This window comes from Pleurodeles waltl, chromosome 5 (genome assembly GCF_031143425.1).
Source record: "Pleurodeles waltl isolate 20211129_DDA chromosome 5, aPleWal1.hap1.20221129, whole genome shotgun sequence".
Classification (NCBI taxonomy): Eukaryota; Metazoa; Chordata; class Amphibia; order Caudata; family Salamandridae; genus Pleurodeles; species Pleurodeles waltl.
Window position 1 is genome coordinate 1,806,214,784 of NC_090444.1, and position 14,441 is coordinate 1,806,229,224.

General features: G+C 45.7%; 1 protein-coding gene across 3 annotated transcripts in view; it reads left to right on the top strand.

Annotated features, from left to right (window-relative positions):
* LOC138296822 (ATP-binding cassette sub-family C member 10-like) overlaps positions 1-14,441 on the top strand; it is a 296,467-nt gene that overhangs the window by 135,722 nt on the left and 146,304 nt on the right. For all 3 annotated transcript variants that reach the window (XM_069236277.1, XM_069236279.1, XM_069236278.1), the window contains exon 9: positions 13,087-13,185. In XM_069236277.1, the coding sequence (XP_069092378.1) occupies positions 13,087-13,185 (99 nt within the window). The remainder of the gene's footprint in view (positions 1-13,086; positions 13,186-14,441) is intronic.

Genomic DNA, 14,441 nt, shown 5'->3' on the forward strand with positions numbered 1-14,441 from the left:
AAACAGAGGTGTTTTTTGCGAAGTGCCTACCTGTAGATTTTGGCCTCTAGCTCAGCCGGCACCTAGGGAAACTTACCAAACCTGTGCATTTCTGAAAACTAGAGACCTAGGGGAATCCAAGGAGGGGTGACTTGCGGGGCTCGGGCCAGGTTCTGTTACCCAGAATCCTTTGCAAACCTCAAAATTTGGCTAAAAAAACACATGTTCCTCACATTTCTGTGGCAGAAAGTTCTGGAATCTGAGAGGAGCTACAAATTTCCTTCCACCCAGCGTTCCCCCAAGTCTCCCGATAAAAATGATACCTCACTTGCGTGGGTAGGCCTAGCGCCGGCGACAGGAAACACCCCAAAGCGCAACGTGGACACATCCTAAATTTTGGAAAAAAACAGAGGTGTTTTTTGCGAAGTGCCTACCTGTAGATTTTGGCCTCTAGCTCAGCCGGCACCTAGGGAAACCTACCAAACCTGTGCAATTCTGAAAACTAGAGACCTAGGGGAATCCAAGGAGGGGTGACTTGCGGGGCTCGGACCAGGTTCTGTTACCCAGAATCCTTTGTAAACCTCAAAATTTGGCTAAAAAAACACATGTTCCTCACATTTCTGTGGCAGAAAGTTCTGGAATCTGAGAGGAGCTACAAATCTCCTTCCACCCAGCGTTCCCCCAAGTCTCCCGATAAAAATGATACCTCACTTGCGTGGGTAGGCCTAGCGCCTGCGACAGGAAACACCCCAAAGCGCAACGTGGACACATCCAAAATTTTGGGAGAAAACAGTGCCTACCTGTGGATTTTGGCCTGTAGCTCACCCGTCACCTAGGGAAACCTACCAAACCTGTGCATTTCTGAAAACTAGAGACCTAGGGGAATCCAAGGAGGGGTGACTTGCGGGGCTTGGACCAGGTTCTGTTACCCAGAATCCTTAGCAAACCTCAAAATTTGGCTAAAAAAACACATGTTCCTCACATTTCTGTGGCAGAAAGTTCTGGAATCTGATAGGAGCCACAAATTTCCTTCCACCCAGTGTTCCCCCAAGTCTCCCGATAAAAATGATACCTCACTTGTGTGGGTGGGCCTAGCGCCGGCGACAGGAAACACCCCAAAGCGCAACGTGGACACATCCTAAATTTTGGAAAAAAACAGAGGTGTTTTTTGCGAAGTGCCTACCTGTAGATTTTGGCCTCTAGCTCAGCCAGCACCTAGGGAAACCTACCAAACCTGTGCATTTCTGAAAACTAGAGACCTAGGGGAATCCAAGGGGGGGTGACTTGCGGGGCTCGGACCAGGTTCTGTTACCCAGAATCCTTTGCAAACCTCAAAATTTGGCTAAAAAAACACATGTTCCTCACATTTCTGTGGCAGAAAGTTCTGGAATCTGAGAGGAGCTGCAAATTTCCTTCCACCCAGCGTTCCCCCAAGTCTCCCGATAAAAATGATACCTCACTTGCGTGGGTAGGCCTAGCGCCGGCGACAGGAAACACCCCAAAGCGCAACGTGGACACATCCTAAATTTTGGGAAAAAACAGAGGTGTTTTTTGCGAAGTGCCTACCTGTAGATTTTGGCCTCTAGCTCAGCCGGCACCTAGGGAAACCTACCAAACCTGTGCATTTCTGAAAATTAGAGACCTAGGGGAATCCAAGGAGGGGTGACTTGCGGGGCTCGGACCAGGTTCTGTTACCCAGAATCCTTTGCAAACCTCAAAATTTGGCTAAAAAAACACATGTTCCTCACATTTCTGTGGCAGAAAGTTCTGGAATCTGAGAGGAGCTACACATTTTCCTTCCACCCAGCGTTCCCCCAAGTCTCCCGATAAAAATGATACCTCACTTGCGTGGGTAGACCTAGCGCCGGCGACAGGAAACACCCCAAAGCGCAACGTGGACACATCCTAAATTTTGGAAAAAAACAGAGGTGTTTTTTGCGAAGTGCCTACCTGTAGATTTTGGCCTGTAGCTCAGCCGGCACATAGGGAAACCTACCAAACCTGTGCATTTCTGAAAACTAGAGACCTAGGGGAATCCAAGGAGGGGTGACTTGCGGGGCTCGGACCAGGTTCTGTTACCCAGAATCCTTTGCAAACCTCAAAATTTGGCTAAAAAAACACATGTTCCTCACATTTCTGTGGCAGAAAGTTCTGGAATCTGAGAGGAGCTACAAATTTCCTTCCACCCAGCGTTCCCCCAAGTCTCCCGATAAAAATGATACCTCACTTGCGTGGGTAGGCCTAGCGCCGGCGACAGGAAACACCCCAAAGCGCAACGTGGACACATCCTAAATTTTGGGAAAAAACAGAGGTGTTTTTTGCGAAGTGCCTACCTGTAGATTTTGGCCTCTAGCTCAGCCGGCACCTAGGGAAACCTACCAAACCTGTGCAATTCTGAAAACTAGAGACCTAGGGGAATCCAAGGAGGGGTGACTTGCGGGGCTCGGACCAGGTTCTGTTACCCAGAATCCTTTGCAAACCTCAAAATTTGGCTAAAAAAACACATGTTCCTCACATTTCTGTGGCAGAAAGTTCTGGAATCTGAGAGGAGCTACAAATTTCCTTCCACCCAGCGTTCCCCCAAGTCTCCCGATAAAAATGATACCTCACTTGCGTGGGTAGGCCTAGCGCCGGCGACAGGAAACACCCCAAAGCGCAACGTGGACACATCCTAAATTTTGGAAAAAAACAGAGGTGTTTTTTGCGAAGTGCCTACCTGTAGATTTTGGCCTCTAGCTCAGCCGGCACCTAGGGAAACCTACCAAACCTGTGCAATTCTGAAAACTAGAGACCTAGGGGAATCCAAGGAGGGGTGACTTGCGGGGCTCGGACCAGGTTCTGTTACCCAGAATCCTTTGTAAACCTCAAAATTTGGCTAAAAAAACACATGTTCCTCACATTTCTGTGGCAGAAAGTTCTGGAATCTGAGAGGAGCTACAATTCTCCTTCCACCCAGCGTTCCCCCAAGTCTCCCGATAAAAATGATACCTCACTTGCGTGGGTAGGCCTAGCGCCTGCGACAGGAAACACCCCAAAGCGCAACGTGGACACATCCAAAATTTTGGGAGAAAACAGTGCCTACCTGTGGATTTTGGCCTGTAGCTCACCCGTCACCTAGGGAAACCTACCAAACCTGTGCATTTCTGAAAACTAGAGACCTAGGGGAATCCAAGGAGGGGTGACTTGCGGGGCTCGGACCAGGTTCTGTTACCCAGAATCCTTAGCAAACCTCAAAATTTGGCTAAAAAAACACATGTTCCTCACATTTCTGTGGCAGAAAGTTCTGGAATCTGATAGGAGCCACAAATTTCCTTCCACCCAGTGTTCCCCCAAGTCTCCCGATAAAAATGATACCTCACTTGTGTGGGTGGGCCAGGTGCCTGCAACAGAATAAGGCCCAAAACCTGAAGGGATAGAAGGGATAGCACAGCAAGTTTATAAGGGCATATTCTTTTATACATCTTTAGACGGACTCTGCTTTGGGGACCCACATAAGTGAGGTGTCATTTTACTTGGGAGACTGAGGGGAAAACTGGGGAGTAGGAATTTTGTGCTGGAGCGGTGATCCTACTAAGAAAAATCAGGAAAATATGCTTTTTTATGCAAATTTTGAGGTTTACAGAGGAGTCTGGGTAAGAAAATGTTGGGGGAGCCACACAAGCCACACCTCCCTAGACTCCTTGGGGTGCCTAGTTTTAAAAAGTTTCTGGGTTTTGTAGGTTTCCCTACATGACGGCCGCACCCAGGACCAAAAACATAGGTGGGCCCTCCCCCCCAAACACAGGTATTTTTGGAATATATCACTTTGATGTGTGCACATACGTCCGTGATGTGCCAAACACTAAAATTGTGAAAAGAAACACACTTAGGTTATGTGAAGAAGACCCCTCACCCACCAACCAAGTTGGTGGCATGCTTCATCATCGGGGTCCCACCCGAGGCACCTAGCGTGTCTCAAGTGTGCTGCGACGCCTGATTACAGCGGAGCAGGTTTTGTCATTTGTACCACACATAATGGTTGGATTTGGCACGAGGGTGAGTGATGGTTCAGTAGATCAAATTTTATTAACAAGAGATTTCACAAAAGTGAAATGCACTGGTAATAACTGAAAGGCCAAAAAACTGAACCAATGACTCACAGCTCGTGAGCTGTAAAGCCACGACAAGGCACCAACCGCTTTACAGTCCATTCACACACCTTTCATACATGACATGCACTAGACCATTCACGCCGCCAGCCACGGGCCCAGCACATTACAAGACTCGCATCCACAGACAGCGCCAGTCAAGGGCCCATCACTTTCATACGCCCACATGCCTGATACAGCAATCACACCAGCTGATGAGTGTGTGGACTGGCGTTTGGCCGGCACTGCCAGCCAAGCGCCACCCCACCCACACCACCAGCCAAGCGCCACCCCACACACACCGCCAGCCCAGCGCCACCCCACACACACGCCAGCCAAGCGCCACCCCACACACACCGCCAGCCAAGCGCCACCCCACACACACCGCCAGCTAAGCGCCACCCCACACACACCGCCAGCCAAGCGCCACCCCACCCACGCCGCCAGCCAAGCGCCACTCTACACATGCCATCCCCTTTTTTTTGTTTTTAAACAACAAAGAAACCACTAATCATAAATTAGTACAAAACTACAAACACAAAAGCTCTAACTGAATACATGACTAATGCCAACCGTGAAACGGAACATATAAAAATATAAAACACCAGTTTACGCTCACGGAATTTCCCAATAATTCTTCTGTGTGTGGTAGCTCCTGAAACAGCCACCCACACACAGCCCAGGCTTTGAAGGACAATCAGGGCAGTACATCCTAGTCTCCTTCCTGATACCTCTTCGAGCACAGACTCTACATCTCTTAGCAGGAAAGTTTTTTTTGGCCGTGGGAGGAATGTGCTCAGCAAAGTGACGATCTTTCAATCTAGCCACATCCTCCACCACTGCTTCTCTAGGAACTCTTGCCTGTTCCAGCACAACAAGGCTAGCTATGATAGACTCCTGAAATTTCACAAATGTCATCCTTGACTCTGGAGAACTATCCTTAAACACAACAAAAGCATTAAAAGTTGCCAAGTGGAACAAGTGAAGCGCTAATTTCTTATACCACACATAAGACTTACGAGCAGCAGTGTAAGGTTCTAACCTCTGATCTACTCTATCAACACCACCCATGTGCTTATTATAGTCTAAGATGCACACAGGTTTGCGCACTTCGGCAACCTGACCCCAAACAGCCACAGGTGAAGTACTCTCATCATGGATGGTGCTTAGCATGTATACATCCCTCTTGTCTACAAATTTCAGAGCTAGCAGCTCATCATTCCGCAAGGCACTGCACTGTCCCTTCTCAAGTTTTTTACAGACAAGCTCTTTTGGATAGCCTTTCCGATTAGAGCGGATTGTGCCACAAGCAACAGTGTCCACTCTGAACAACTCCTTGAACAACCGAACTCCAGTGTAGAAGTTATCTACATATAAATGGTGACCTTTGTTAAACAGTCGTCTACCAAGTTCCCACACAATTTTCTCACTAACTCCAAAAGTGGGAGGACAACCAGGGGGGTCAATATTGTAATCCCTACCAGTGTAGACCCGGAAATTATAAACATATCCTGTACTACTTTCTGACAGCATATACAATTTAATTCCATACCGTGCCCTCTTGCTAGGAATGTACTGCCTAAAAACCAAACGACCCTTGAACAGGACCAAAGACTCATCTACAGATATTTCTTTCCCTGGAACATAGATCTCTGAAAACCGATCTACCAAATGATCAAGGACAGGTCTAATCTTAAAAAGACGGTCAGAATCAGGATGATCTCGTGGCAAGGCTAAAGCATTATCTACAAAATGCAACATCCGAAGAAGAAGCTCATACCGGTTACGACTCATGATGGAAGGAAATATAGCAGTTGCCATCAAGGGACTAGTAGACCAATATGAAGACAGCGACGGCTTCCTTATCAGCCCCATCAAAAAAGTTAAACCCAAGAACTTTTTCAACTCTTTCAGATTTGTGGGAATCCACCGGCTAGCTCTAGAGTGTGGCCTAAGTCTGGCAGCGTTGTCCATCAAATACTGCTCTGCATACAAATTAGTCTGCTCAACAATCTCTTCCAAAAATATATCGTCCTTAAACAACTCAAAAAAGTTGACGGGCAAAAAGTTTTCCGTATTAACTCGACACCCTGGAAAACCAGTAAACGCAGGCAACTGTGGCTGCTCCATGTTTGGTGCAACCCATGCGTCAGGTCTTCCAATGGGAAGCCTTTCAGCCGCTGGCTCCTGCACCATTGGCACATCACTGTCCTCCTCTAAAACAGGCCCTTCATCAGCACCGAGAGTGGCTTCATCATCAGATGATTCATCTCTGACAGAAAATTCACTTCCAGAATCCTGCACTTCCTCCTCTGCCTCAGATGCAGAGTCAGTCTCATATTCATGGTCAGAAGATGACTCAAAAAGCACACTAACAACCTGCTGAGCAGTCATCCTACGGCTGGCCATGATCCTTCCTACAAAAATTAACTGGACAAATACACCACCAACAACCAGCACTGTGTAAGATAAGTAACAAAGTATAGGTTTATCACTAAGAATTATAAACTCAAAAACTATACTGCTCACTTGCCTGAAAAAGCTTGACTCACCAGCAACTACTCTGCACAGCCACAGCAATCACCAACGATATCCCACTAAAAAGAGAAAAAAAAAAGCAAATTAGACATAAGACAACACAATAATCATTGTGCATAACTCTAAGGACAATTTCACACACAATCCTGCATTCAGTACACCACCTACAAACGTGTCATTCATGCATTGCAACAATACTCACTTGGAGTAAATTTATTTACTTACCTAAAACATGCAACTACGCAAACCGCAGGACAACTACTGCCAAAACTGCAACAAGCCACAGCAAAGTCAGCAAAAGCTTTGAACTAGAACAAAAAGGAGAAAAACTGTTATTATCATAAAAGCAAATACTTCGCCAGTTGACAAACACTCCGCCACTAACCATTTTTTCATTTTCCCTTGTGTCTAGTCTTCTCTGCTTGGGGGAAGATGGGCCTAAAAAAAAATAGGCCAATCTACCCCCAAGGGGAGGGGGCAGAAATCGCCCAGATTACATTGCACCCTTTGGGGGGGGCGACCCTTGCTCAAGGGGCCACACCCCCACACAAAGCACACACACACACACATATAGTATCCCTGGCGCTATGGGGATTCTGCCCCCCTTGGGGACAGAAAGGCCTAAAAAATAGGCATATCTGCCCCCAAGGGGGGCAGAACTGCCCAAAAATACATGTGAGCCCCTGGGGGCGACCCTTGCCCAAGGGGCCGCCCCCCAACACAAAAAATAAAAACCAACAATAAAATCCCTGGTGTCTAGTGGCTTTCTGCCCGGCGTAAAAATAGGGCCAATCTGCCCCCAAGGGGGGCAGAAACGACGATAAATACATTGCGCCCCCGGGGGGAGCGACCCTTGCCCAAGGGGCCACCCCCCAACACAAAGCACACATACAAACATATCTTTCTGGCGCTATTGGGATTCTGCCCCCCTTGGGGGCAGAAAGGCCTCAAAAAAATAGGCCTCTCTGCCCCCAAGGGGGGCAGAACTGCCCAAAAATACATGTGGGCCCCTGGGGGCGACCCTTGCCCAAGGGGCCGCCCCCCAACACAAAAAATAAAAACCAACAATAAAATCCCTGGTGTCTAGTGGCTTTCTGCCCCCCTTGGGGGCAGATCGGCCTAAAAATAGGGCCAGTCTGCCCCCAAGGGGGGCAGAAACGACAATAAATACATTGCGCCCCTGGGGGGAGCGACCCTTGCCCAAGGGGCCACCCCCCAACACAAAGCACACATACATACATACTATTTCTGGCGCTATTGGGATTCTGCCCCCCTTGGGGGCAGAAAGGCCTAAAAAAAATAGGCCTCTCTGCCCCCAAGGGGGACAGAACTGCCCAAAAATACATGAGGGCCCCGGGGGGCGACCCTTGCCCAAGGGGCCGCCCCCCAACACAAAAAATAAAAATCAACAATAAAATCCCTGGTGTCTAGTGGCTTTCTGCCCCCCTTGGGGGCAGATCGGCCTAAAAATAGGGCCAATCTGCCCCCAGGGGGGGCAGAAACTACGTAAAATACATTTGCCCCCAAAGGGGAGCGACCCTTGCCCAAGGGGTCGCTCCCCCACACCAATAAACACACACACACACATAACGAAATCCCTGGTGTCTAGTGGCTTTCTGCCCCCCTTGGGGGCAGATCGGCCTAAAAATAGGGCCAATCTGCCCCCAGGGGGGGCAGAAATGACGTAAAATACATTTGCCCCCAAAGGGGAGCGACCCTTGCCCAAGGGGTCGCTCCCCCACACCAATAAACACACACACATAACGAAATCCCTGGTGTCTAGTGGCTTTCTGCCCCCCTTGGGGGCAGATCGGCCTAAAAATAGGGCCAATCTGCCCCCAGGGGGGGCAGAAACGACGTAAAATACATTTGCACCCAAAGGGGAGCGACCCTTGCCCAAGGGGTCGCTCCCCCACACCAATAAACACACACACACACACACATAACGAGATCCCTAGTGTCTAGTGGGCATTCCTGCTGCCCGATCGCATCGCGATCGGGCAGCAGGAATGCTCAGAGACATTGAGGGAAAGGAAAACCCTTTCCTTTCCCTCGATGCCTCTCTCAGAGCACCCCCACCCCGCAGGAAGGTGAAATACTCACCTTCTCCCTTGACGCGCTGGAAGCAAATGGCTTCCAGCGCGTCATTCCCCCTTTCCATGAAATCAGCGTGCGATCGCGCGCTGACGTCATGGGGGGGGGGGGGTGTGGGGGGGGGGTGGGCGTGAAAGGGGAAGGGATTCCCCTTTCAGCCCTGGCCTGGGGGTGTTGGGGGGCGGCCCTCGGGGGAAGCGCTAGCGCTTCCCCCGACTGCCAGTCCCAGGACGTAATGGTTACGTCCATGGCGCCACACGGGCGCTGCCATGGACCTAACCATTACGTCCCTGGCGGGGAAGGGGTTAATTAAGACACCCTAGTCACTGAGTACAAAGAAGTTAAAATTTGTTTCTGAGGTGATACTATTCCTACACTGGGACCTGTTTAAAAGAGCAAACAGAAGTGATTTTTCTGATATAGCTTTCAGGAAAGATGGGCTGAAATAAGAAAAGCACCTACAGTCATTAAACTTAAGTTTAACCCAGGTTATGGGAAGTTAACTTTTGTCTTTGTTTTTAGATCATGTGCTGGGTCGCAGAGAGATTATCTGTGCCTGATCGAAAGAAAAGAGTTCATGAACACACACACATTTAATTAATTGATAGGAAGGATGATTTAACATGCTCCCCAATCAATGTTTTCTGGTACCTTCTGTCAGCTCTACCCTTACAAACTTTAATTTGCATAGCCCTGCTCTGCTCCCCTTCAAAGGCTAAGTCTGACTTGTAGTTCTGCAGTGTTTGTGTCCCCTGTGTTCTCATTCTATACAATACACTTCACTTTCTTGGTCATTTGACCGGTATGGCTATAATGGTACCACAGGCCTTCTTTAGCTACCTGTATTTGATGTTTGAACTTTTTGTACACCAGTTTTTGCTATTCCTCTTTCCTTGCCCAACTTTCACCTGACCAGCCTACTGGACACCCTTGTGCATTTTTGCCAACATTTCTCCCACTTGAAAAAAATAGGGAATTTTAAAACTGTCCTCCATATATCCAGCACTTCAGATATATTTGTTCAAGAAAAGATTTTTCTTTGGACCAAAAATGTTGATCCAAGTTTTTTAAGTTTTAATGGTGCAATGCATGCCCTTCCATAGTCATATCAGTATCCTATTCTGTTACGTTCTAAGATCTGCAAGTCCCTGAAAGTAACAGACTGGCTTGTATCCTTCATCATTATAAGTCTCCATACCAGAAGCCTAAAGAAAGACATTTAAGCAATGAATCCACTTTTTTTAAGGCCCCACCTTTTCCGATGGCACCAGTAAAATAAAGCATGGGCTGATGATATCTTTAAGGATCAGCCTAACAATAAGGAAAACCCACCCAAGAAAATAGATAATAAAATGTTTGAAATACTTCACCATCTTTCTGAGACAAAATTAATGTTCTGCAAGGATACTCATCACTAGAATATTTGAAGCAATCATTATTGATCCTTCAGTGATTTAAAATGTAAAAAATAACTAACATAAATACTGTTTTCCAACAATACCAAATTGTCTGTATTACAAAACATCCAGTCCTTACGTTATTGAGCACTGTCCCAAAATTGGCACCATGGTTCTTAAGTCGTGAAATCACTGACTATTAATCCACATGCTGAGCATAACATTTTGATCCATGTTTGTGTGTTAGGACCAATACTTCATGTACAATAGGGTGTATTTCATTCCAAGCATATGCGCTTGTTGGCTGAGTGCATTCCAGCAGCGCCCACACTGACAATCGTCAGTATTGGTAAAGAGTGCACAAGAAACCTGTGTGCTCAGAAAATGATACTGTAGAGACTATGCTGAACAGGGATGTGGCAATTTAAAATATAATAGAATGTCATTCAATGTTTAAAAAATTGCTCATATATTGAAATATCTTAAAGAACTGCATTGGCTCTCCATTAACAAAAGGGTCATGTTGAAGTCTAAATATTACTACATTAATAGAGCAGTCCAGGTGCTTCCTAGAAGGTAGCTGTGCTTAGAACAGGTATTGAAAAGTGGTCAAGTGGCAGTCCTTAGATACTAAAGCTTATCAGAAATTGGAATTTCTGACATACGTTTAGGAATCTCTGACATAGATTATGTGCATCAAGGTATGCGTCCCAGACGTTTCCTTGTGAACATATAAGGCAGAAGGACATTAATTCAGACTACATTATTTTGGTTATTTGTCTTTATGTGTTCTTATTTGACCTTGACATGTTGAGGGGTAGACATTTGACCCTGACAAATATCGCAATAGATGTTGGATCTGTGTCATTAATCGAAGAACGTGATGTTATCACAGTTCCTAGAAAGATAAGGTCTGCCGACATCTGCGTTAAAAGCCAGACATGACAATGAATCTGCATAAATCAGGGAATATGGCTTGTCTAAGTTCAGGAAGATGGCAGTCTCCATGAACCAAGATGGAGTTGGGGCCTATCTAAGAAGGAGTTGGAGCTTAGGGACCTTACGTCACCCCCAGCTTGTACATCTGAACGTGACGTCATAGGGGGTGTCATGTGACTAATGTGTATATAAATTCATGCTCTCAAGTTATCGTCTACATTATATAGGATAAGATACATGTCTAAAATATGCGGTATATATAGTATAATATAAAATAATATAAAAGACAAAAGTTCATTGTAGATATAAAAGATAAAACTTAAATAAAACATAAATGATAATACATATAGGCCAAATTAAAAATAAGTGTACTAAAAAGCAAAAAATAAAGAGTTCATTGAAAAAAGGAATGAGACTTTTTCCCGTTCTCAGTTCATACAGGCTTTGTAGTACATATGCAGGATAAAGGCCATGATTCGTTAGCCGACTTACTTGTTGAGGTCACTCCTCATCAGAGGGCATGTCGACATTGTCAGGTGCACACACATTAGATGTTGTATATGTCACTAATCATAGAAATTGACACTATCACAGTTCCTAGAAAGATAAGGTCTGGCAACATCTGCGTTAAAAGGCAGATATGATAATGATTCTGCATGAATCAGAGATACTGGAAGCTTCTGTTGTCTAAGTTAATGACTGTGGCGGTCTCCATGAACCAGGATAGAGTTGGTGCCTATATAAGATGGAGTCGGACCTTAGGGGTTTTGCATTCAGAATTCAGTCAATTCCAGAATGATCACAAACAGTTCCACTGGAAACAAGAACTTGGCTTCAGCAACAATATATCTCGATTGGATAGCAAGGAGGCTCTGGACCATGATGAACTGTGAAATCAAGATAGCCTTCACCACCTGCAAACTTCAAGAGAGTAGTGTGGCTTCATGGGACATGCTGTTTTCTTAACTGTACTTAGGCGTCTCGCATAGCGTGCTCAGCAAAAACATGAAGCCTTTCTCCAAGCAGTGCAGACACTCAGAGTGTAATGCCAGCCTTTCCTCCCCTGAATGCATGCACAATGTGACAGTTTGGAGTGAAGGTCACAGATTGTGGCAAAGTAGAATATGTTCCACAGATTACAAATACTAGGGTGCAAAGAGACAGCTTGTGGAACAGGCAGAAAGAGACTGTGGATGGTGGTACCTGTGCACCAGAGAAAGAGGATTCCAGAATTAATTTGGCAAATAAAGAACCATCATTAGTTACGTACTTTGATTGCCCTCAAAGCATTGTGTAGACACTCCAGTCTGGTTACTGGATGTGTACTCTTTCATTGTCTCTAGAATACAGTTCTTTCTCTTTAAAGATAAAGCATGGGTTTGACATTGATTTATTGTGTACTAATGTTGTTGTACTAAGACCTGAGTCTTTAACTCATGATTACCCCACTTTGTATGTCTTGGTTTGCTCAGCTTTGCTTGGTGCCCCTCGTTGGGTCATTGATAGTTCAGGCCCTGGGATATCAGAGGTAGAATGCCCAATGGAAACAATTGGTGTCAAGTAACCTCTACCTAACTCTGATCCACAAACGTACTTCAATTGTCCAAAGTGCTGTACTGGTTCTGTATTCTAAACCCACACCAATCGAGTCAAGTGCTAAAAGGGAGAATTTGTTCTTTTAATTTCGGTGCAGATGTTTTGCAGTCCCACAACACTAGTGGTAAACGAGAGTAACCTTAATATTTACTGCCCAATAACCTCTCACCCTGAGAGAAGGCTGCACCTACCATATTATAAATGAAAAACTGCTTACAGCTCTGATGAACCATGACAGATTACCATGAACAAGTAGTTAGGGATAACTTTGTACTCATTTAATGTGGTAATGTGCATCACATTAATACTGTAAGTTATTCCATATTGAACGGGGAATTCTCTAACTCTTGGGACAGTAGTTGCAAACGTATATGTGCATTCCAGTCACACAGACAGCTGGTGTTTTTATATTTCAGATTTTACCAGCAGGCGACCAGACTGAGGTGGGGGAAAATGGTGTCACCCTCAGCGGGGGTCAGAAGGCTCGGGTCGCCCTGGCAAGGGCGATATATCAGGTGAGTAATTGATGCCACTCTTTTTTTATATTCTCAATGAAATGTGTGAGCATTATACTGAATTATCTTCCAGCGTTCGGAGAACCCACAAATAAATGCGTACTTTCGCATCATGTGAGTATACAACCGCATATCTATGCCTCACACCTACAGGGCATATCAATATATCCACGCCCTCTCACTGTTCAGGGCACTAAATGACAATGCAACACTCCTATTAAAACCATGATACTGAATGCTTCCTCCTTCATGACTCTGGATGTCCACACCCCCATAACACAAAACCAGCTGCATCATAAACCAAGCAATCCCAACCTACACCCCACCCTATTTTGCAGTGAAGCTCACCATCTCTAGTAACTCAGCACACCTGCAGTCAGGATACCATCAGACTGCAAACCAAGACAAGGCAGCAGGTGTTAGACCTGACAACCTTAGTTTTGCCTGCTTGCTTCACATTGTTGCTGGTTTAGTTTTGTAGCCTTAGGACTCTGAGCTCTTTACCACTGCTGACCAGTGCTAAAGTGCATGTGGTCCCTCCCTAAAACATGGTTTGATTGTTATGTTCCTAATAGCCAGATTTAATTTACTTATAAGTTGATAGTAAAGTGCACTACATGTGTCTAAGGCTTGTAAATTAAGTTCTACTAGTGGGCCTGCAGCACTGCTTGTGCCACCAACTTAAGTAGCAGTTTAAAACATGTCAGAGGCCTGCTATTGCAGCCTGAATGCAGTGTTACCCTGCCATGTCAACTTGGCACTTAAAACCTGTTGCCAAGCCTTCAATTCCCTTTTTATTGTGTATAAGCCTCCTCTAGGGTAGGCCCAAGATAGCCTATAGGGTAGGGTGCTATGTAATTAAAAGGTAGGACATATACATTTGAGTTCTACATGTCCCTATAGTGAAAAACTCTTGAGTACGTTTTTCACTACTGTGAGGCCTTAACCTTTCATAGCATAACATTGGGGATTCCTTATTACATTTTATACGTTGTAATTCCTGACTGAGAAGAAGTAGACCTGACATGTTTATTTCCTATAGAATTGTAATGACAAATCCTCTTTATTGGTAAAGTCTGATTGATTGTTACAATTCTGAAAATGCCTCTTTTAGAAAGTTGGCATTTTCCTGCTCTTAGCCCTGTGTGCCTGCAATACATGTCTGGGGTGCAATGGCAGCTGGACTTGTGCATTTCCTCTAGACAGACACACATAAAGGGAGCTTGGGTGTGACTAATGGGACATCAGCATCCTGA